The following is a 25489-nucleotide window of genomic DNA, read 5'->3' on the forward strand; positions in this document are numbered from 1 at the left end:
TGCCTCCTCCTTTCATCCCCAAACAACTGGAGATTCACAGTAGCTATCACAGCCACAGGCTATGTCACATACAAAGGTACAAAATTAAAGGCTGCTAAAAGAAGCCTTTGTAAGTCTTAGTGCTAAAATAAGGAATCTGTACTGCTTGGTTTATACAAATTATTCTAGCACTACCAGTATGGAACTGAAATCATCAGTTAACAAGGCATATTAATCAAGATTCCCAGCTTCTTCAAATAGACAGGATGATAGTTTGATAATATACTTAACCTTCTGCTTCTTAGCTCTTGTATGAGAGTAATCACCTAAAATGTTAAAAAGGAAATAACAGGCTTTATTTATCCAGTGGCAGGGGATGTCAGACACTGTCAACAAACACTGTGAGCAGAATATGAAAATCAAAATGTAAATATCAAATCCGCTTTTGAGAGGGAATTATTTAGCAATTGATTAGACAGGGCCTTGGTACACAGTCATTTCCAATTACAGAACTGTTTCATAATCAACTTTTATTTCCCACAACTTGCAAATTCTGATGGAACAATATCAGGAGGATTCAAGAACTGAGGAAATTTATACTCAGAACAGAACAGATCGACGACATCTCATTACAAAGACAGAAGGCAAGTGATATGAAACACTATTGATATAAAAAAGTATACAATTCAAATAGTTTTCTAAAATCTAATACTCAAAGATTTTACTCTTTTGCAACTAGAAAATGTCTCTTCAGAGGGCCAGCAAAATACAAAGAAAATAATTCAATTCCACAAATATGTTTTATTTCACTTTACATATCTTGCTCCAACACGTCAATGCTAGTGTTTACCTGAGGCTGCCTGGGATAAACTAAACACAACCGAAATAGGTTTAAACATTTTCCAGAACTATTCTATGATAAACCATACAGTACAGACGGCCTCTGACCATACTGTCAAGTCACATAAGGCAGTCTTCAATCAATCAAGTTCATATATCACCAAAGAAAATGTGCTCTCATAATTTAACAGCTAAGTCACTATTTAAAAGAAAAGCCTTAAGACATGTATGACATTCTGGAACTGCAGTCATCATTTGAGGTTTTCTTATGAAATTTTTGGTTTATTTCATATACAACTTACAAACTAAAGAAAGACTCAGCAAACTTTTTCTATAAAGGGTCAGGTAGTAAATATTTTAGGCTTTGTAGGCCACTTATGGTCTCTGTCACAGATTCTTCTGGGGTTTTTTTTTTCCAACTCTTCAAAAAAGATAAAAATCATCTTAGCTCAAAGGCCACAAAAAACCAGCCCCAAACTCTGATCTAGAGTGTCAAGGAGCTGGTCACACAGCATTACCCAAACAAACTCACGAACACCCCAAAACTCAAATTTAGAAATTCCTGAAAGGTAAAATGCCAATGCCAATCATGTTGGTTCTCTGGCAATCCAACAATTCACACATGATTATTGCTAAATGGCCAAATGTCTACTGCATACAAACATACTCCCTTTTGGAAAAATTACTTAAAATACAAAAAAATACAAAGAATTAAAAAGAAAACATATTTCCACTACTCAGAGTTCACAGCTGTTTTGTGGCATGGACTCTTCAGAGAAACAATTCCTTCTTATATTAACAGTTCACTACTACAGTTTAGGTCCAGGAGTTTTCTTGACAGATAAGTCATGCTCTCTGGATTCCGAAGAGCTCTTCAATTTGAGAGTTATTTTGTTTATAATATTTTAAAAATTTATTTTACTGAAGTATAGTTGATTTACAATGTTGTGTTAATTTCTGCTGTACAGCAAAGTGATTCCATTGTTTACCATATTTTAAAAAGCAATATTAAAAGAGAAGAAAGCTTTTTCTGGTGCTTTCCTCGCCATATTCACTCAAATATGTTATATGTACACCCAACGTTCTGTTAGATGTAGAAGGGCCTCTTCCTGCCTCTCTCAGTTCTCAATTTCTACCACCCCCCAACTCCTTTCCCTTATATGTGTTCCCAGGAATTTATCTTCCTTCTTCTCTCTCTGTATCCTCCTCCATTAACATAGTCTACTTATACTTTAATTTCAATTACCATCACTGTGTAAATGAATCAAATTCAAATCTTCATTTATAAACTACCTCTCCAGCTCCAGGCGCCCATTCCAACTGTCTTTTGACAGTTCTGCCCCATGTCCCATAGGTACTTCAAGCACAACATGTCGAAAATCCAGACGTACCATCTAGGTCCTGGTAAGCTGCTGCCTGCTAATCCCTTTCACCCCATCAGAACAAGAAAGAATCTCACTACTAACACTTGCTGGGGGACAGATGATCCATTCATGTGACTTTGATTCAAATATTTGCTGTGGTTGTTGAATTTCAAAATAACTCTGAAGAAACCTTCCCACGTGTCAATTAACAAGAAAGGAGACAAGGGAGCCCCAGAAATCAAGAATATTTCCAAGTTATCTTAGAAAAGAAAACTGATATATTTCCCTAGGCAAGATAATATATTTAGTACCAGACAACGTGCTAAAGACCCTGTCTGCATGGAGCTTTTGATCTAGTTGGAAAGACAGATGCTATGCAAAGGAATACGCTAATACATTGTTGGAACTGTGACAGAAGCTGTGAAAGAACAGAAGAAAGTGCTCTAAGAAAAAATGACAGGGGCCTGAATTTAGATGGAAGGGTCAAGAAAGGCATCTCAGGAAGCAACTTTTTGAGCTGAGACTTGAGGAATGAGCAGGTGTTTAGCAGCCAAAGATTGCAAGAGGGATAGGGAGAGGAAGGCCAAAAATAAATAAATAAATAACAGCATGAGCCAGGGCCACTGAACAACAGCCCTTGGCACATTCAAAGAATTAAAATAAGCCTGGCATGTTGGATCAGAGGAGGCAAGGGAGAGAGTGGCAGAAGATGGGGTTAGACAGGTTGACAGAGGCCAAATCACGTGGGGCCTTAGAGGGCATGTTAAGGAGTCTGGACTTGATTCTTGTGCACTGGAAGTCACTAGGAGGGTTTGAATCTTTTGCATCCCACTTGCATGTCATTTCCTAACCCTCTATCTACTCCCAAGTCTTCTAGATTCCAGGGGGATTCAGAAGCTATTCTCACTGAGCTTCTCTTGTCTCCTGAATTCCCATGCTACTCCTATTGCCGTCATTCCTATCATCAGACTGTCCATAGATCTCAAGACCCTCCATTTCCACAGGAAGGGACAGACACACAACTGGATGCCTGTCAGGCCACTGAGATGGAAGAGGAGCCTCACACAGGAGCCTTAATAATAACCCTGGCAGCAGGGAGAGGGGTTGTGGTTGAAGACAGCAACATAGGAACTGTAATAGATTTGAATAGGACCAGCTTAAATCTCTCTTCAGAACCTAACAGTCTACATGTCTTCTTGTTTAATCTTCATAGGAAAGCAGTGAGACCACATGGACCAAAGGAGAATTGAGTTTGTCAGAGAATCAATATTTATTCTTGATGTAGAAAATGAAAGGAATAGAGAAAACTATTAAAGTCTGTATAAACGTAATATTAGTTGTTCCTGTCAAGGGTTTACCATTTATGACTTAAAAGCTAAGAATTATGTATACAATTTAGGGTATCCAATTGATTTACCTAAGTTTCTTCTGTTTCAGCCTGTATTTTGTTTCCCAAATACCAATGGTCATCTGCTCTCTGGAGGGGGTTAAGTGACAAGTGGAAGGAGACTGACAAAGCAGCTAATAAGTGTCACATCCTGTGCTAGAAGCTTTACATATACTCAGTGATCCTACCAGTAATCTGATGTTGATATTATCACCCTCTTACACATGAACTGAGGCCTTGAAAGCCAAGTAAAATTACTTTCAGGTAGAATGGTGAAGTAGCTTGCCTAATTGGAAACAGATAGTGATGGAAAAGCTAAGATTCAAACCCAACCTCATTCTCCTGGGAGCTCAAGCTCTTCCCACCTTGCTTTCCAATTGCAGCAGTGGAGTAAAAGATTTTTGTTGTTGTATCAGAAGGTCTTAGGTTAGGGTAACGTTACGTGCCAGCTTGCCCAGAACATCCTGGTTATGCTCATTATCTCCGTGTAATCATGGTGCCCCCTTTTGCTCTCACAAGTGTCCTGGATTGGATGCTATGGTCATTAGTCTTAGAGAGAGGGAAAACCATGGCTTGTCTGAAGGGTACTGAAAGAACAAAGAGATGTTCCATCTGCCTTGTAATGGGAAACTGGGGAGTGGTGTTAGAAGAGTTAGTTTTTATCACTTGACTCCAGGCTCTTTATCCACATTAAGGAGTTATCTACATTCTAGGGCTTAGTGCAATACTAGACATCAACAATTACATGGAAACAGCAAAATCTTCTCTTTGCTTCATTTTCCTCACGCTACACTAGAAAACATTTATTAAACTAGACTAATTCAGATATTGTGTACACATCATGCCTAATTCTCCTACAAATTCTACAAAATCCGCATTACTTCCTTGTTTTACAGATGAAAAAAAATGATGCTGAAAAACTAAAGCCTTTGCCCAAAGTAACATTTCCAAAGCCAAATCTCATATAACATGGGGATACTTGCCTTCTACTTTTCTTTGGGCCAAACATACCCAAAACAAGGCACTTAAAATTTTTAGGGGGGATGATATTTGTTAAGAAATAAGTGAATAATGAAAAGTATTTTAGCTGCCATTAAATCTGTTTATTATAACAGATACATTTTAAAAATGCAAAAATATTTCTCAATTTACCAGGGGTTTAGATCTCTAGGAATGATAAGTATCTGGCAGGTTGGAAGAGCTCTCTAATAAAAATAATGTTCTTATCAATTACTGCTGATACTTCTAAAACTAGATGTTACTAACGAGGCATCATGTTTGAAATATATTCAAATATAAGAATCTTAAATTCCTCTCTGTTAGGCAAGGTGAGATTTAATAAATGTATGTTTTGGTTTGTCCTACTTTGTTCAAATTCTGAGCCCAAAGGTCACAGTGTGAACACTATTTGGTTGTTTATTATTATATATCAAATATTTGGCCTATTAGCATCCATGTACAGTACCAGGTCCTACAGATGTGGACATGTAGCAGGCAAGAATCCCTGACTTTCTGCCTGGGAGAGAGAAAGGATACATAAACGAGTATGTGTAATAAAGGGTCTTAAGTTTTCTGAAAGCACGGTCAAGGAAAAAAGTCAGGCACTGTCAGGTCTACCCAGGGGATATCAAAGACTCCTCAGAGGGCTTCCCTGGTGGCGCAGTGGTTGAGAATCTGCCTGCCAATGCAGGGGACACGGGTTCGAGCCCTGGTCTGGGAAGATCCCACATGCCGCGGAGCAACTAGGCCCGTGAGCCACAACTACTGAGCCTGCGCGTCTGGAGCCTGTGCTCCGCAACAAGAGACGCCGCGACAGTGAGAGGCCCGCGCACCGCGATGAAGAGTGGCCCCCGCTTGCCGCAACTAGAGAAGGCCCTTGCACAGAAACGAAGACCCAACACAGCCATAAATAAATAAATAAATAAATAAATAAATAAATAAATAAATAAATAAATAAATAAATAAAATTAAAAGACTCCTCAGAGCTGGTGACATTTCAGCTGACTTTTGAGAGTTGGGTCAGCATTTACTAGACAAGCAGACTAGATATTTAAAATATTATATAAATATCTAATATTTAATAATACTTAGAATATTATATAAATAAAAGTATAAAATATTACATAAAAATATTCCAGGGATAAAAGCAATGTGAAACAATATTATATATTTCACAAGGTTGATATGAAAGTAAATGATTTTTGGTAAGCTAAATTTTATTTAAAAACAAACTTAATTATCCTTTCCATTTCTACCCACACACACATACACACACACACACACAGACATATACATACATAGTTCAAAGTCTGGGCTTCATGTTATATCACATTTGAAATCTGAAACTGACCAAAGTTAGACAGTTTGAAATTATGGTAGCTAGAGGAATCTTAACTCTACTGCATATAAGTATTTTTAAAATGAAAGTTAACACAATAATAAAAAGTACTACATGCAACCAAAAAGGCTAATTTACAAGGACAGTGGGACCCATTACTAAATTCTGAGGTTTTGAAAATGGAAAGTCTCAATACAGCTTTCACAACAGAAATAAAAGTAATTACTTATTTAAAATCCCTTCATCACCATTTAAAGAGTTTCCATATTTTCCGTACATTTTAGAACATAAATATTCAGAAACTGTTTCTGGTTATCTCTTCATCTTTACTTGATAAATTTCTCTTACCTTTGTGACTTCTCTAAATTTTGCTGTAGAACAGTGTGGGCTTAGAAAGAAAAGATTTTTCAGAATTCTTCCTAGGATCAGTCTGAAATTCTAGAGGCAAATTTATCACACATAATCCTAATACGTGACAAAACAAAAGCACCAAAACCAGGCTACCCTGCTACCTTGAATCTACCCCCTAAAAACAGTAGGCACTCTATAATAATTGGTTATTATTAAATGCCAGGTATTATTCTGAGCACTCTACACATTTAAAATCACTTAAACCTCATAAGAATCCTATGATATCTTTACTATGATTATCTCTAGTTTACAGGTGAGAAAATGAAACCCCAAAGAGGTAAACCCCAGTAAATGACAGAGCTGGGATTCAAACCCAGTCTGGCTCCAAAGGCCATGCTCTGTACTATCCTTTCTGGAATCTGAACTCCTTAGCAATTATGTCTGTGTATTACATACTTTATATTCACAATTATTCACTGGCCCCTAATTTATCCTAGCTGCTGAGAAGAGCCAGCAACACTGACTATAGTCATTCCTGTACTTGAAGAGTTCATAGTAAATAAACAATACAATGTACGGAGTCAATGCTCCAAGTGCTCTCCAAGTGCTGAGGATACAGTGACTAATTCAGTCAGGGCAAGTTTCACAGAGGAAGTGATATAAGCAGGGCATTTAATGCTGAAAAGAAGTATATTGGGTGGGAGGGGGAACTGAGGAAGGCACTTCAACCATAAAAACATCTTGGGCTTGCTGGGTCATATGGTAGTTCTATTTTTAGTTTTTTAAGGAACCTCCACACTGGTCTCCATAGTGGTTGTATCAATTTACATTCCCACCAAGAGTGCAGGAGGGGCCCCTTTTCTCCACACCCTCTCCAGCATTTATTGTTTCTCGATTTTTTGATGATGGCCATTCTGACCAGTGTGAGATGATACCTCATTGTGGTTTTGATTTGCATTTCTCTAATGATTAGTGATGACTAACACAACATTGTAAAGCATTTATACTCCAATAAAGATGTGAAAAATAAATAAATAAATAGTAGCAACACAAAAACAAACAAACAAACAAACAGAAAAAAACATCTTGGGCAAAAATATAGAGGTGGGAGAGAGCTAATCATGCTGGGAAATAGACATTCTATGTCTGGTTATGAAGGGAAGTAGTAGGAAACCAGGCTGGAGGTTGGGGCAAGGACAGACTGTGATGGGCCTTAAATCCAAGTAAAGAAATTTGTAGTAGATCTTGAAGGCACCAGGGAACCATCAGGAGTTTTGACTTAAGAGAAATGGTGTGATTTGATTTAGGTTTTAGAAAGACATCTCTGGCCATCTTATAGAATGTAGTGATTACAAGGTCATTAGGTTGCAGGTCATTAGGAAAACTCCACAGGAGAGAAGCTGAGAGTGTGAATGCAGAGGGAAATAGCAGACTAGGACAGACTAGAGAGCAATTTAGGAGGGATAATGAACAGGGCTTGATGACTGCAGACTTGCAGGCCCATCCAAACAAGCAACAGCGACTGATTAAATGAGGCTGAAGTTAAGGCTCAGACTACAGCTCTCAAACGCAGCCACAGTCCACTTAGTCATCATCACTGAGTAACTCACCAAAAATAAGACCATCCAGTAGTATTCAGAGATGTCTAAAATTTACCGGGGCTTTTTTGGAGCCAGAATAAAACCAGGAGAACACTTCTAATAAGAATGTATAAATAGGGATTGCCTACTTCCATTTCCTAGAGTCAGATTCAAGTAAGTAGTAGTACAACATAGCTGTATAGCCTGGCATGCCTTCAGAAAGAATAGCTCAAAAAGAATTTGTCTTTTTAATGGGTTCCTTCTATATAACTGTAACAGCTGGGAAGTGACCAAATTGGGAAGAAATCTTCAACTCAAAAGAAGAGCCTTAAATCAGAAAATGTATCACTTTTTCAACTGAGTTTGGCTAAATGTTTAAGGTTTTGAAATACAGTTTCATTAAGAAGCCAGTCCAACCCCATCCCATTCTTAAATTCACCCTTTTCTGAAAATGGGGGTGGGGGGGAATGAAAGATATAGATATGACAGAATAGCATCTATTATATACAAAGTGGTTTTTCTTCAGCAAACACTTTAAAAGCGTTCATCCAAGGTGATAAATTTGACTTGTAACAGCACAGGGAGAAATAAGAGGCAACCCGTGATAGATTATTTTTTAGGATTATTTTTCCCCATCCATAAGCCTGTAACTTGAAAAACATTTAAACAAGCCAATCATCAAGAATGGGACACTTTTAAACATATAAAAAGAAGTAGACATTTAATCTGGGATGCATTTATACATCTGCAATCTATCAATGAATCTCTTTGAATCTGTAATGTGGTCCCTCAAAATGGCTGCATTTGGTGGCAATTGTGGATACTGACCCACTACTTGAAGAAAGCGGCTTCAGCAGGGTGCTTTGTTGCCATTACACTGAACAGTCACCTCCCAGGTTTTAGGGTCTGAAGAAATTAAGAGTTTCTATCTGTGGATGAGAAAATTACATTTCTACCTACAATCCCAGACTGACAAGTTACTAAGAAATATGGAAACTGACCTTTTTGAGCAAGAGGTTTCAAAAAAATCCATGAATCAACAGTGACTTTTAGAAAAGCGCACATCTAAAACAGACTTAAAAGATGATCTTCTTTAAAGGCAGCCCCAAGACTTTCCACTTGGGTTTCTCTGTACCACTCTTGCTAACTTACTAACTTCTATGGCTTCACAACAAAAAAAACAAGAAATTGCAGAAATGTGATTACATTGTGGCATCACTACCCAAAGGTCCTAGTTTTCAAAGAGATATCCCCAATTTCTGGCCTTGCCATTGTTCTACAAGCTATCGAGACAACCTGAACATGCATTACCTTTGTAGCCTAGTAGACAGTAAGGTCTTTCAAGGGTGAGATAAAATCTTCTACATCTTCCTTCATCTTTACCTGGTACGGTATCCAGCTCATACTCTGCAGACACTACACTTACTAATCTCTCACGCAATTAATGCACTAAATCATATCTCGTCTCCAACACAGTTTCTGCCACCAAAAACAGACATGAGGGGGAAAAAAACCCAGAAAGTTTAGCCACTTATAAGTTAGTCTTTTTTAGGGCTGGGTTGTGGAGCCATTTTAAATGGTGACCCATTTGAACCTTATATAAGTAAATCCTTTGGATAATATTCAAATGAAATGACAAATTCTATTCCATGTCATATGGTGTCATGAAAAGTTTCCAGGACCAAACTTGACTTCACCATTTAAAGTGGATCAAATCGGAACGGACTGCATGAGTAGGCTGGAAGCATGACAGCACCTACTTTGGAGAAGAATGGGGAAAAAAAAGAAAGCTCAAAAGTTTCCAAGAGGAACAGGATACACCCAGGTCCAATTCCATTCTTTGTGAGCTTGGTGAATGCATGGCCCAAACACCCACAAACCCAAATTTTCAATTCCGACTTGAAGATTCTGTGGCTTAGACAAGTCACTATAGAAAGACTGGTGGAACCTTTGTGGAATCAATGTCACACTTTATACAGACCAGGTACACCACTGCTTATGTTTCTCTGCCTAACAATAATGGGAAAATCAAATTTTATCATGTTTTCCATTTTGTGTAAATATTGTACATGTACGTCATATTACACAATGTTGGTGCAATGAAACTTCCTTTCAGGGTAACAAAAAAATGTAGGAGCTGTGGATTATATCTATAATTTTCCTATTAGATAGTATTCTTTCAATGCATCAGGACATGAACAAGTTTTGAATAGAAATGTTTAGTCTCTGGATTATCAAGATTTTGAAGAAAGTAACTTGGAAGTTTCCATACACAGCTGCTCACTAAAAGAAGGAGGCAATCACCAACACTTAAGTAGGGAGCCTTGATTAAATATTATCTCCGTTGTCTTTCAAATCAGAATCTTTCAATCCACTTACATAGGTTACACTGTGAATAACTGAGTTTAAATGTTTTTTTTAGAGCATACCTGAAGCATGAACAAATGAAAACTCCATATTTAAGCAATTACGTGCAACTCAGAAATGCCGATTTCCATCACAGTTAGCCTAAGTTATGCAACATATTTTTGTTCCTTTTTAGTATATAGGTGATGCATGTTTTTCCACTTTGCTTAACTGCCTATAGTGAAATTTTAAAAATCACACAGACCATATATAACCATAAAAGAAAGGGTACCTTTTTATTTTTCCCAATGTACCATGTTTCTACATTGCTTATAGAGCTTATACAAGAAACACTGTTAGTTTCTATATAAAGATTTCCATAAAATTTTTATAGTTTCTATAAATGCATAAAGACTGTTGGTTTCATTATAACCTCTGTTTCAGTGCCAGTGGAAAGAAAAATTACCTGCAGCTCTAAACAGTGATCTACATGTACAGGGACGGGTGGGTATGTTCAGACCTCTAGTTAAAGAGCTCTAAGACACTTGCTATATTTCATCAAAATATAGATGAGCACAGTGAAGAAGCAACTTCTAGCACACCAAACTCTAATCACCACTCTTAGAACAAACAGGCTATAAAAAGTGCAATTGTGAGAACAAATTATTAATTCTTAATGTTTTAGGACAAGAAGTAAATCATATTATAACTAATGCATTTTTAAATGGTAGGTGTAATGCCTATTGTACTTGACACATTACAAGGCTATTTATGGAAATCTCTGTGATATGTTATTATATCTTTATTCTAAATTATCCCATACTACATGTTATAGTTACTAAAGGCTCTTTTTTTAATCTGAAAAATCATATGTTTTGAAGCCAAAGATGGGGTTTTGATGAGAGTGGTGACCATAATTCGCTAACACGTTCATTTATCCTTTTCTCCTTTAATTCAATTAATATTCATTAAAACTGCACTAATCACAGTGAATAAAGTTTTACCATTTATTTCCATAATTATGAATGAATACAGTAAACATAATAGAATAATTATAAATCCATTTAATTAATTACAAGGCTGTTTCCAGCAGGGAAAGATATTCATGTTTTGTTTTCTTATTTTTAATGCTAGATTGACATGTTGGTATCTTTGAGAAACCATTTCTAGAAATGAAAGAAACACATTATTGTGACTCTGTTCTTCTTTAACAAAAATTTTCTATTAGACAGGCTTTATTAAGAGCCACATTATCTAAACTTGCAGTAAGAGAATGAAAAGAATCTGGTTTAAGCTACCAAACCCAAAGTAACTTGAAAATTGTGTCTGTAATTTAGTAATCTTAACCTTAAAAAAATGATTTAGACTAATTCGGATTACACTTACGAGAGATACAATCTTTTAAATTTCACAAGTAAGTTGTTAGAGGTTCTTTTTTTTTAAATGCAGGATCCTTTCCAAGTCAGGATCCTACCAATGTTAATGCTTTAGTATTTAAACTAGGTAAACATTAAACAAAAGCAGATGAATAAATAATATGAACTATGAAAAGACCTTGCTTTTGCCTTTGTTGTTGTTTGTTTTTCTCTTTTAAAAAACATAGGCATTGCATATCTTTCAGGAATTAACAAAGCCTGTACTTTCAGGTTTTAAGATAGCAGGCCTACCAGATTTTAAATGAAATATTGAGTGCTACAGTGATTTAATGGTTTTAAACCATAGATGTCATTGCAGTCTGAGGGTGTCACAGACAACTTATGGAAGAAAAAAAAAAAATGGGGCACAGAGAAATCACTTTGTCAGTAATTACAATCAAGAGTCCTAAAATGTGGCTCAGGCTGCTCATTACTTCTTCCTTCTGTATCAAGACCCTTATTTACATTTCAGATTACATTTTTTATGAAACAGTAAGATCTATCAGAGCTGAGAGGACTGAAATAATGAGGGAAAAACATTTTAATAAAACGTGTTGGGTCTGCATTACTTCCGTGTCAGAAAGAAAGGCTACTTCTGTAGTGATGGATCATTTATTCTGCTTCTAAACGAGAAGCAAAAAGATGAAACTGATGAACTTTTACTGCCCATTTGTCTTTAGCAGACAATTAAGACAGAGAAGATCAAAATGGATTATCATACCACACAGACAACTGGCCCAATAGTAATACATCTCTGGGACCACAGATTTGTAACTCTCTTTTATCCCTCCCCTTTCTTCTTACTTCTTTTTCCACTCTAAAGGCAGTGCTAGCTTTGTGGCTCAAGGAGAGCCAAAAGGCTGGTCATCATTATTCAGTCACAGATGTCAATCTAACCTCCCTTTTTTCTCAGTTTCTAAAGCAGTGAGCCACAATAATTTGTGACAGATTCTTTTACTGTAAGGTACAAAGAACACACAGAATAAAACATCTAGCAGCAGCAAGCGTCTCTGATCAAGTGTGCTGGTACATGGGAAATACACTATATGTAAAAACAAGCACTAGTAGTTTAAGCGAATGGGGAGAAAAACTGGGGGTGGGGGGCGGGGGGGTTGTGTGTGTGTGTAGTAATAAGTGCTATATTTTGTGGTGAATTATCTCAAATATTCCTTATGGATTGCATCATAAATGTTTTAATACTAGAAATGTTGTCTAGATTAAGTACACATTCAGCATTTAAAGCTTGTATGTAATAGAAGTATTTCTAAGAATTCCTCTATAATAGCACACCAAAGGGAAAGATAATTTGGCATAATCCAACAAATGCTAAAAAAAAACCACATAAGATCAGAATCCAAATTATAGAAAGGTAAGTAAGAAATATGCAGGTCTCATTTCCTTTACTAATAGATCAACTCTCAAATTTCTTGGAATTTTGAGGTAACTTCTCCAAACAAAGTAGAGCTTTCATTCATCCTTCATTCTTGAGTTATATGTGGTAAAGAAGGGAAACTCTGTGTGTCAAGTTGGAAGGGATGCTAAATAAGGCAGTGACGTGTACACCCTCATAAGTCTACATCCAGCCTATGAGCACCATCCTCCAAATTTCAAAACTAAGTCACCGATCTAGACAAAGAAAACAAATGCCTATCCTAAGAGCACTTTAAAATAGCTACAAGTTATTCTTTAGATTCCTACTATAATTGAATTCCAACTTCAGTATATAAAATACTTGTAAGATCATCCATTAACTAAAGTAAAGAGAACTAAGTTCACAACACAACAATAATCAGTAAACTGGGCTCTATATGCAGTGACAGAATTGATGATAATCTATATTTCTATTTCTATCTCCTATTTCACGTGTTTGTACGTAGAGTACCTGTATATATACATACTCTACCCAAACATAAACACATATATATATACCCAAAGAACTAAACATGAAAAAATAAACACCAAATTGTCACAGTAGTTATCTCTGAGTAGTAAAATTTCGATGACTTGTATTTTCTTTCTTTTCATTCTTTCTTTTATTTTTGCTTTATTTTTATTTCCTATATTGCTTTTTGCTCATGAACATATTACCATGCAATTTTTTTAAAGTTACACCAAAAAAAAAAAAAAGATCATGGTGCTCACAAATTTTCAGATATAGCAAGAAACTATGTTTAAAGGAATAAACCCAGATGTTAACTATGTTATTTTAAGTTTTCTCCGACATAATTTTTTCTCATTGGGTAATTCAGATCATGAAACCACAAAGGTTATTTACCTAGACAACAACATTTTAAAAGAATGATTTTCTTAAGAGCTATGGCCTCAAGTCTATTCTAAGTAATACTTTAAGATCTTCCACCCTTTAAACATTGTCTAAAGAAAAAAACCATTAATAAAAAGGTCCTATAATCTTTGGATTGTGTAAATTAAATCCAAAGGGCTCAATCCCATACCAACTTAGGGTAAGATAAAAATCTAACTCTCCTGTTGGAAGATGAGGCAAGGGGTAGAGTGAGAAAATTACTATTTTTGTTAAATCTCATTTTAAAGTCTTGAGATCACATGCAAAGCAATCCATACCAGTTTTCTTAGGCTCTTGTACAGTAAAATCTCATGACAAAGCATCTCATTATCCTGATTATCCATTTATATTCCTAAAGATGTATCAGATGCCTTGCCCTCTATACAGCAAGCCACATTGCAAAGGTGTTACTACTACTGTACTGGATATTTATATTCCATTGTACTTATCCTCATTCAAGGACATTTTTTTAATACACAAAATTAAATGAATGTACTTCAGAAAAATGTTTTTATTATGTACAATATCCCACATGTGAAAGGCTTTATAAAGTTGTTTTATTGTGTAATCAAGAATGCTTTTATTTCAAAACTGCTTTAAAAAGCATACCAAATTGCATGTTTGAACTAAAAATGTAAGGTTCCCCAAAAAGCTACAAAACATTACTAATATTTCTCAAGATAGAAACTGGAATCCAGAATGTATAACCTGGATCTAATTATAAAGAGTAGAGCAGCTTTGGAACTTCAGCAGCATTTTGTGAGTAAAATAGTTCCTTCCACTCCATTCATTCCATGCTTGCAGAATGCAGGAAATTCAAGATGGCAAGACCAACTGGCCAAACAACTTTCACTACCATCATTAGAACCACCCTCACCCTAAAGACCATTCCTGCATGTGTATCTTCTCCTTCAAGGACTACCATAACACAGTTTCATAATCTATTTCCAATTCCAGGAAATGTTATAAACTTCCATCCTTACCTTTTTGTTATGCCGGTTCTTGCCTGCTTAAATAGCATAAAAAAAAAAAGTTCACAGGCAATCCAAAAAGGATTTGCTAATGAACTGCAGACTGTAGCAAAATAAAAAGTAAAATTTGTGATAGGTTTTCTTCCTTACTTTCTGTGCATTTTTCCCCTGAAGGTAACACCCCAAATCTAGCACCAATATTTTCGATCCTACTTCAATACGTTTTACTTTTTGTCTTGGGTTCCTAATTACTGTTTCTCTTCCGTTCTAAAAATTCATTTATCTCTTTCAGTAAAAAGAACAGTAATAATATGTTGAACGACTCTGAAATAAATTTTGTCATGTAAAAAATTAATTACGCATTCCGAACCTGGTCACTGTAGTCCTCCGGGAATTGCCTCTGCACCTCAGGATCTGTAAATAATTGACAGATAATATTAATTGGCTTTGGATTAGTGAGCAAGCAGAGGATCACACATTAATATTTGATCAGAAGATGATAGCAGCCCTGGCAGGGGATCCAAGGGGGGCAGCTGAGGCTGCTATGTTGATGAGCACAAGGAAGGACTCGGCAAGGCACTCCCATTACCCTCCTCCAGAAATATAAAAAAGAAAAATTTTAAAGACCTGATGCTACTGTTAACTTTAGACTATTACCTAATGCAAAAAATTTTGCCAGCTGCAAATTGCCCTCGATATATTTTTCCAGAGAAAGTCAGTCTGAAACCTGCTTGACTTTTCTTATCAGAGGCCTCCTTTTCATAGTTACAGATGTGGGCTTGATAAACCACCTTAAAGGCCAGTTTCAGATCTTGTGTGTGTTTGGGTGGGGCGGGGGGTGGGGTGGGGTGGGGGAGAGGGCAGAGTGGAGGGAAGGATCAGATAAGAATTCTTTCAAGGAACAAATGCAAAACTCCCTGCTTTTAAAATTAAAATATATGCTTCTCAAAATACTTACGGTCTCTTGAAAATAGATGAAGTTTTCTTCAAAAGAAAACAATACACTTTTAGCTTGTCAGAGTTAACAAAATATCATGATATGAGATATTATGTTCTAACATAATTAGACTTGCTCAGAAACTATAAAAATACATAGGTGAAGATATCTTTCATGACCATCTGTTTAAAATGGAATTAGGAAAGGGGTCACTTGATTCTTCAATCATAATTGCAAGATAATCCAATGCCATCCAATGCCATCGTCTGTAAGTCAATACAGAAGTGTACTAATTAAAAGCTATTAGCACTCCATTTGCTATTGATTAGGAAAACATTCAATCTTTTCTAATAAGAGAGAGAGATCTGGTTCCTCAGAGACACATTAAGAAGAGTGATCAGAATAATATCTATTTGAGAAATCATGTATCAGTGCAAAAGGCTTGTGGAAAAGCACAATATTTGAAGGTCCCCAACCACAGTGATCACAATATATACTACTCAGTTTTCATATCTATCTTTTAAAATACCAGTTTACTTCTCCATGAAAGTGAATCCATGTAAAAGTTAAAGCCCTCCATGCCACAAGATAAAAATGCGGTTAATTGTTCTGCAATTAAAGAATCAAAAAGGGAGAAAATAATGGGCCTATTCACAAACTACATTTAAATCTTAGAAATACCAGTTTTCAAGTCATTGAAGTCAATGGATATTATTTTTCAAAACTCAAGACTAATAACAAAAGTAGGAATATTCAAAAGGTCACACCAGATGAAGAGCTTCCCAAAATGGGTGGTGCAGAAAAGTTGAAACTATCTGTAGATTACGTCGGCTCTTGAAGTGTCTTCTGGTTGACTTTCTTTACCCTCATCTTCAAATGGAAGATGACCATTGACATGTCTAGACTGGGACTAGTAGAATTCTGGCGTAATCCCCCCTGCAGTACCTTGCAGGGTTGCCCTGGTAAGTCAGAGGAAGTAGCTGTTGCTTCTCTCTGGCCTAAAGGGCTGAAAACACACAAAGACTTGGCCCTCTTGTGACAGGAGGCCAGAGGGCGCTAATGGTGTGGCATGAAAAGCACTAGGTCTAGGCGGGGAAGTGGGGGGGACCAGCAGGATGCAAAGAGACAGCGACGAGCCCAGCAAACCTCTAAAAGTGTGCTGTGGGGTTGGGGTAGAGGATCCAAAAAGAGGGCAGTGGCTGTGATTCCTAACACATATGTAAATGACTTTGTCCAGTAAAATAACTGGTATTTTAGGATTTAAAATTTGGTACTGAGACCTGCCCCCACCCCCCACAAAAATGCAGCTCTAAGTCCCTGAGGGACACAGTAAAACAGAGGCTGGAAAAGCCACAAAATAATCTAAGGCTTTTTTTTTTTTTCTTCCAGTTGTCATGTGGTTAACAATTACTCTTTACCCAGAGAACTTCACACAGAAATGACTCACATATAGATCTTTAATATCAGGTCCTCTTTCCTGCTATAGTTTGCTTCTTGGGAACCACAAAATACCAATGGAAATAAAGAGGGAATAAAACCAAAGACTATTTTTTTTTTTTTTTTTAATTTATGTATTTATTTATGGCTGTGCTGGGTCTTCGTTTCTGTGCAGGGGCTTTCTCCAGTTGCGGCAGGTGGGGGCCACTCTTCATCGCGATGCGCGGGCCTCTCACTATCACGGCTTCTCTTGTTGCGGAGCACAGGCTCCAGACGCGCAGGCTCAGTAATTGTGGCTCATGGGCCTAGCTGCTCTGCGGCATGTGGGATCTTCCCAGACCAGGGCTCGAACCCGTATCCCCTGCATTGGCAGGCAGATTCTCAACCACTGCGCCACCAGGGAAGCCCCCAAAGACTATTTTTTATCACCATTTTCTGAGGGGATGAATATCAGAAACCAAAATTTGTGGTATATTCTCCAATTTAAAAAAATGTTTCTTGCTTGTAAGTGGGAAAGGGAAGGTCTTTAAATCTCTTTAAATGGGCAGAAGACCTAAATAGACATTTCTCCAAAGAAGATATACAGATGGCCTACAGACACATGAAAGAATGCTCAACATCATTAATCATTAGAGAAATGCAAATCAAAACTACAATGAGATATCATCTCACACCGGTCAGAATGGCCATCATCAAAAAATCTAGAAACAATAAATGCTGGAGAGGGTGTGGAGGAAAGGGAACTCTCTTGCACTGTTGGTGGGAATGTAAATTGATACAGCCACTATGGAGAACAGTATGGAGGTTCCTTAAAAAACTACAAATAGAACTACCATACGATCCAGCAATCCCACTACTGGGCATATACCCTGAGAAAACCATAGTTCAAAAAGAGTCATGTACCAAAATGTCCATTGCAGCTCTATTTACAATAGCCAGGACATGGAAGCAACCTAAATGTCCATCGACAGATGAATGGATAAAGAAGATGTGGCACATATACACAATGGAATATTACTCAGCCATAAAAAGAAATGAAATGGAGGTATTTGTAATGAGGTGGATGGAGTTAGAGTCTGTCATACAGAGTGAAGTAAGTCAGAAAGAGAAAAACAAATACAGTATGCTAACACATATATACGGAATCTAAGGAAAAAAAAAAAAAAAGGCCATGAAGAACCTAGTGGCAAGACGGGAATAAAGACACAGACCTACTAGAGAATGGACTTGAGGATATGGGGAGGGGGTGGGGTGAGATGTGACAGGGTGAGAGAGTGTCATGGACATATATACACTACCAAATGTAAAATAGATAGCTAGTGGGAAGCAGCCGCATGGCACAGGGAGATCAGCTCGGTGCTTTGTGACCACCTAGAGGGGTGGGATGGGGAGGGTGGGAGGGAGGGAGATGCAAGAGGGAAGAGATATGGGAACATATTGTATATGTATAACTGATTAACTTTGTTATAAAGCAGAAGCTAACAAAAAAAAAAAAAATTTGCTAAAAAAAAAAAAAAAAAAAAAATCTCTTTAACGAGCTAAACCAACTGTTAACAAAAAACTACATTAATAATTAACTTGTCATTTTTTAAATGTATTTTATTCATATATACAACATAGAATTGAAAAAAGAGAAGGAAAATAGGTGAAAAGAAAAATCAACTTGTTTTAATACACTGAAGGTAAAGATGACCATGGAACCCCAAGATGGGGGTCATTCAAACCGTATTATCCTAAACACGGCCTCAGTGGTAGGCAACATCAACTAAACACCTTCATCAACTAAATCCCTTCAACTGCCCTAAGACTACCCCTAGAGTGAGATTCCCAGATTTTAACAAAATCATGTTGCAAGATAATACATGGATTATTATTTACTATGATTCAAGCATAAAGCTTTTGATTCCCTTTCTTTAAGGCCCTGAGATTTACAAAAGCAAACTTCATGGGTCTTTAACACTCTCAAAAGCAACATGAAAAAAAAAAAAGGCAATGCTTTTTAAAACCAAAGCCCAACCTATATAAAGTTCCATTCAATTAGCTCAAAGATCCAGTCTGATAGTTAACAAAACTATGAAAGCCATTTTGTAAAAATTAACACAAAAACTAAAAATAATTTGTATGAATTTTCTTAAAATGTCTATTTTGCACAGGAGGTTGAAATCATGTTTCACATTGAGTCGATCATAATGCCATAATGTCACCAAAATATCGACATTGGAAACATCTGAGTTAAAAAGGTCCAAATACAATCTGCTTTTCTCAAGCAACACAACACCCGCCTTAATAACAGTTTCAGCATGGCACATGTACAAAACCTAGCACCCTGCAGTTCAGCAAACCGCCTTTAAATTTTCTGTCTGGCAGCAATCCACTTTCGTGTCTGTATGTTTTTACAAGTACTCTATGTATTTCATTGCATCAGCTGCATTTCTTTGAGTTTTAAATGGTCTGGGAACATTTTATGAAATGTTCTATATCTTTATATGGAAAATAAAATACACTGGAAAACTGTGTATCGATCTAATATTTATATATCTATTTCTTTACCCACTATCCAATACTATAATTGCTAACGCTCCAAAACTTCTTCTCACATTCATACCCTCACTGCCAAATACAGTGTCACCAAACAGCTAACTTTCAACACAAAAATCTGCAGATGAGAGTACTACCATGGAAAAAAGTAACATAACAATTTGTTTAGGCAATTGGCAGTAAGAATAGAGTTATCAGCATATGTCAAGCTTTCTCTCTAAGAACTGTCCCTCTGACAGAAAATTAAGAACATATAGTAATGCATTACCTTTCTTTCTCATCAACTTTCTCCAGGTTCAAGTAATAGATTCTTACAAAATTAAAAATCAACTTCATCATCTCCCAGGAAAATACAATCTTTTTGTTGAAAAGTATTTAAAATATCTTGCTAGCAAGATGTATGGTATAGAAAAGTCCACACATGACTTAAGCACATAAGGCTAAAAGAGACAGCTGGCTCTAGAACAAGGTTTCGCATTACGTCAATCTGACCAGCCAGTACCTTCTCCCAGCACCGCAACCATGCAAGAGGCTGACCCCACACAGACACGTGTGCACCACTTCCACTGGAGGTCACAAAAGCATTTCCATACTTAAAACAGACATTTCACAGTACAGGACCCCCAACAGCACAGTCTCATTCAGGCGCAGAACATGACCATGCTTAAAAGCCTGTGTCTTCACAACAAAAAAAACAAAAACAAAAAACAAACCAAAAAAAAACTGATCTCAGAACAAACGCCTTACTTTTTTTTTTTAAAGAAAAGCTAATTTTCTTCAATCTCAATAGTCCATGTTTTCTAGTCTTTTACTATAACATACTTTTAAATCTTTAAGATATACCAGATTGCCACAGGATGTTTAATTAATAGAATAAGAGTTTGGGCAAGACTTACTGGAAAGGCACTATAAATTATTTTACACAGGATCCAAAAAACCTTGAGTCCTGCCTTAGGCTTAAAGTTTCTAGAAAACGTGGTAGACAGATCTTTTACAACAGAAATGCAAAATAATTCATAAAAGTACTGTGCTTATGTATGAGGACTCATTTGTAGATTGGTAACCAATAAGCATACACACACACAAACACACACACCTTACCAAATTATTTTCCTGTTTTTCTCTGTCACACCAATGACTGACTCCATCTGAAGGGTCAAGGCATGACACTTTAACTGATTATTAAAAAAATACACTGACTTCATTTTCTGTGAAAGCTGTCAAATGTCACAGTCTTATATAACTGGAGCTCTTTTAAGAAATATAAGAGAAACTGCAAATATAGCCATTAACATGGGAATCTACACTGCTTTCACTTTTAGCATGCTAGGTATCAAGGCAGAAAACATTACATTTAATGCCTACTAAATTTATCCAGTCATTATCTCTAGGATATTTCAGTCAATAAGAGACAAAATACTGAATACATTTAAAGCTTACAATGATAAAAATCTGCCCCTTAAAAGTGAGACTTTAAAATTAGCTATAGGACTTCCCTGGTGGCACAGTGGTTAAGAATCCGCCTGCCAATGCAGGGGACACGGGTTTGAGCCCTGGTTCGGGAAAATCCCACATGCCGCGGAGCAACTAAGCCCGTGGGCCACAACTACTGAGCCTGCGCTCTAGAGCCCACAAGCCACAACTACTGAGCCCGTGTGCTGCAACTACTGAAGACCGCGCACCTAGAGCCCGTGTGCCACAACAAAGAGAATCCACCGCAATGAGAAGCCCACTCACCGCAACGAAGAGTAGCCCCTGCTCGCCACAATTAGAGAAAGCCTGCACACAGCAACAAAGACCCAATGCAGACAAAAATAAATAAATAAATGTATTAAAAAATAAAATAAAATGGTTATGAAGATAAATGTTATGATAGTAAATTTTTAAAAACTAAAAAAACTTTTAAAAATAAAATTAGCTATAAACAACATGATTTCATTGTTCAGTTTCATGGAGTTTAAGATACTATCTTCCTCTCCCCAAAAACCATAAATGTTAATCCCAGCTGCAATCAGATTTAATTTTCCAGATGAGAAGATGGGAATATGCTGCTAACGGGTAATAGTCCATTACACTGCTCTTTCCCTAATGACATTTTCAGTTTTTATATACTAAAAATGTAGAGCCTCAGAAAATAGTCCGAGAAGTTGTACATTTTGAGGACAAACTCAATCTTCCTCCAAACACAATTAAAAATAAACTTTCTTTTCATCTTCAAGAAGAAAAGTTAACCTTTTGAATAATGTAGAATTAAAGTTTCTTGACAGTATGATTGCAAACTGGACTGCACTAAACTAATAAAGAGCTTCAAGGACACTACCTATTAAATGTTATAGCTATAAAAAGTCAGCTGCACTTACTTTATATTATAAAATACTTGAACCATTAATACAATTATTCTAGTAAATTATTTCATTTATGATAGTTAAAATTCACTTATTAAAAAAATATTTTTGAAAGGAATGTTTCACATAGTAAAAAAAAAACAAAACAAACAAAAAACACGTTTTCCTTTTCCATGACAATAAAACAAAATGGTTTATGTTGTCTTTTTTTTTTAATTCTTTTAAATTGAAAATAACTCATTTCAAAAAAAAATTACTGATTCCAAAATGCAGGTTTTATTCTGAAATTACAAAGGAGTATAGTATACTTCACTAATTTTTAAAAAATCATTTCAAAGTACTTTAAATGAAGTACTGCATGTACAAATGGAATTTCTTACTTTAAAAATCTATTCTAGGTATAACCTTTTTGCTATAAAACATGAAGACTGTAAGACATAAAACCTTTGAGTCATCACCAATTTTAAACCATGTTTCTATTCTAGCCTTTTCCCTCAACACTGGCATTTAAAATACATTCAAATACTACTTCACAGCAATCAGCCTGACAAACACAGGAACAGTTCACCATCTACACCTATAATGAAAATCCAAACAGCATTATTCAGTAAAGGAAAGCACAACCCACCTCAGTATGGCAAGCAATGGAACCATTCATGCGCCAGATTCCTCCTCAAGCTAACATATTCTGCCTTTCAGATACATCCTGCTCTGATGTGACTATTTATGAATAAACAGCGGACACTGACCTATTGTTTTCAGTTGTTGGAGTTATGAATATAGTACAGTTACCAGTTAAGTGAATCAACAAGTACTAAATGCATCAGCTGTTCTACAAATAATGAGTCCATTGACATTACGCAGTAAAATCTAGGAAGTTTCATCTTTCTTTCTAGAGAATGCTGATAACTTTTGACCAGTAAATGCCACTACTTACTGATAATTTGAAATATTTCTCATAACCAATTTCACCTACAGGAATATACATCTGATCGTTAACCAAACCTTTGCTGCATAAACCCAAAAATCAAACCTAAGTCAAATTCCAAAGGGAGATTTTAAATGAAAAAGAGAGGGTGTGCTGGAAGGGAAAAAAAAATCAAAAGAACATGCTCACTTACACTTACCTTTTTCCCTACTGAATATATTAGTTTTCAACTTTCATTATTATTTAACTATTTAGGGTTTCTTACATTGGTTCAAAGTTTGGAACACTAATCTGTAAAAATCTATCAAACTGATAAATACTGATGAAGGTTTTTAATGGTTATAATCTCAGGCTTCCATTTAATTTCTCTATGAGTTAAGATTAGTTTTACTCCACCTTTCTGAATAAGTACCGTAAGTATAAAATTTTTATTCCAATATGAATAATTACTTCAGACTTAACCTGAATGACAGCTGTGCCCTTTATGTACTACAAAAGTGATATCACTGCATATGGTCTTCATTAATAGATATATCACATTTGTCAAATTTGGTGAAAAGAGATAATTACCTACTCAAATACAACTCTTGACTGAGTACCCACTATGTGCCAGGCACTATAATAGGCATTTTACATAAAATATCTGATTTTATCTTCATGACAAACCTATGATATTGGGACTATCACAATCAATTTTATCATAGTTAAAGAAAGCAATAGGTTATCACTAGTCCAAAGTTAGAAAGTTAGTATTTATACACAACACGAATACTCTGATGTGACTGGCCCAGTTGATGAATAAGCCATAGTCTTTGCTCTCCGGGAGTTTACAATCTAACTCTAATAGAGAATACAAAGAATTAAACAAGCAATCATCACAGGGCCTGGTAGGGATTAGCAGAGGGGCACTGAGCCTAGTCCTGGCCAAGACAGAAAAAGCTTCAGGGAAGAAGTGGCAGAGCCAGGTGTAGAGTCCAGGACTACACCAGGGTTCATGTCATACCACCACACGCCCCTTCTGAACAGCCTAGGGGACAGTGAATAAGTATTTTGTGAGTCCAGGGCCCATGTTTTACTTAGCTTTGTCTCCTACAAAATGTCTTGCCGATTATATATACCCAACAGATACGCTGGCATAATAGAATAAATAAAATAGAATAAAATAAATTCATTAAATACCCTGTCTCTCCAAATGGATGAAAGGCCAATTTCAAAACATCCAATTGAAAAGAAGCCTTTGAATGCTACAGGCTTCCTAAAGATACATTGGCTTATAGTAGGCGCACAATAAATATTAGTTGTTATTATATTATTAACCCCAGTGGAGAAATAAGCAAGCACTATAAATTAGATGGCTACAGATGTATAGGTGTGCCTCAAATTGGAAATACATGTGTTCCTGAAATAAACTTTTATAAGCCCAATTAAAAATTTCCCATGGCCTGCTATTACTTACTTAGAAATGTTATACCTTTATCAGAAACTGATTTTCTCTCCATCATCAGTGGTTCAAAAATCCTTTAGATACAGTTTATTTGCCTCCTGGCATCTGTTTGCTAATGATGTGTAAACATCAAACGCACTAGGGACTCTCCCAGACTTACCGAAACCCTGAAGTGAATCTTTGTATACATTGAAGGACCTTTCTGCTAATTCCTTTGCTTTCTAAGCTTGCATTCTGGATTTCAGAAACAGAGTTTCATTAAAGATTTTTGCAGTAATAATTATAATGCTATCAGCTACCACTTACTGAATGCCTAGGTATACCAGTCGTTACCAAAGGTAGTTTATCATCTTATTTAATCCTAACAACAACTCCACCAGGTAAGTAGATGTATCCTTATTTTATAAATAAGAAAAGTGAGGCTCACTAAGAACAAATTCAGAGTTAAGTAACAGAGCTGGGATTCAGCCTAGAATTATCAGACTCCTAAGAATCCAACACTGGTTTTCCTTTTCGGCTTTATTTATTTATGTCCTCCTGTTGATCTGTCTTCTAGTCATTATTGTGACTCAACAATAAGAATACATCTGGACAAAGAACTAAAACATGTTGTCATGAAACAGGCCTAACAGATTATGAATGAGAGCTTTCCAATTTCTCTATTTAAGTTTCTTTGCCAAGTTCAGGATATAAATAAAATGACTCCAAAGTAACCAGCACTCAATTCAACTAGTAAATACAGTATTTCAAAGATAAATTCATACTAAAAAACTTAGAGTAATTTTGAAAGCTAGAGGTTATCCTTGTATCATCTATGAAAAAAGTCATTGGCTAAACAGAATGAATAAGAACACAGAAAAAATGTTTTCCTATGTAAGAAAATGCGTTTCCAAGTACCTCTAAACCACACTGAGAACTAAGGCCAAACTAGTACATACTGTATAGATAAAGCTGACACGCCAGCAAGGGAAACATACTATGCCCGTC

The 25489-nt window shown here is 36.2% G+C and overlaps 1 protein-coding gene across 9 annotated transcripts in view; it reads right to left on the minus strand.

The window, feature by feature from the left end:
• Positions 1-25489, minus strand: part of DENND1A (DENN domain containing 1A) — a 535076-nt gene that overhangs the window by 375926 nt on the left and 133661 nt on the right. For all 9 annotated transcript variants that reach the window (XM_036855233.1, XM_036855234.1, XM_036855231.1 and 6 more), the window contains exon 3: positions 15244-15287. In XM_036855233.1, coding sequence (XP_036711128.1) covers positions 15244-15287 — 44 coding nt within the window. The remainder of the gene's footprint in view (positions 1-15243; positions 15288-25489) is intronic.

Source organism: Balaenoptera musculus, chromosome 6 (genome assembly GCF_009873245.2).
Source record: "Balaenoptera musculus isolate JJ_BM4_2016_0621 chromosome 6, mBalMus1.pri.v3, whole genome shotgun sequence".
Lineage (NCBI taxonomy): Eukaryota > Metazoa > Chordata > Mammalia > Artiodactyla > Balaenopteridae > Balaenoptera > Balaenoptera musculus.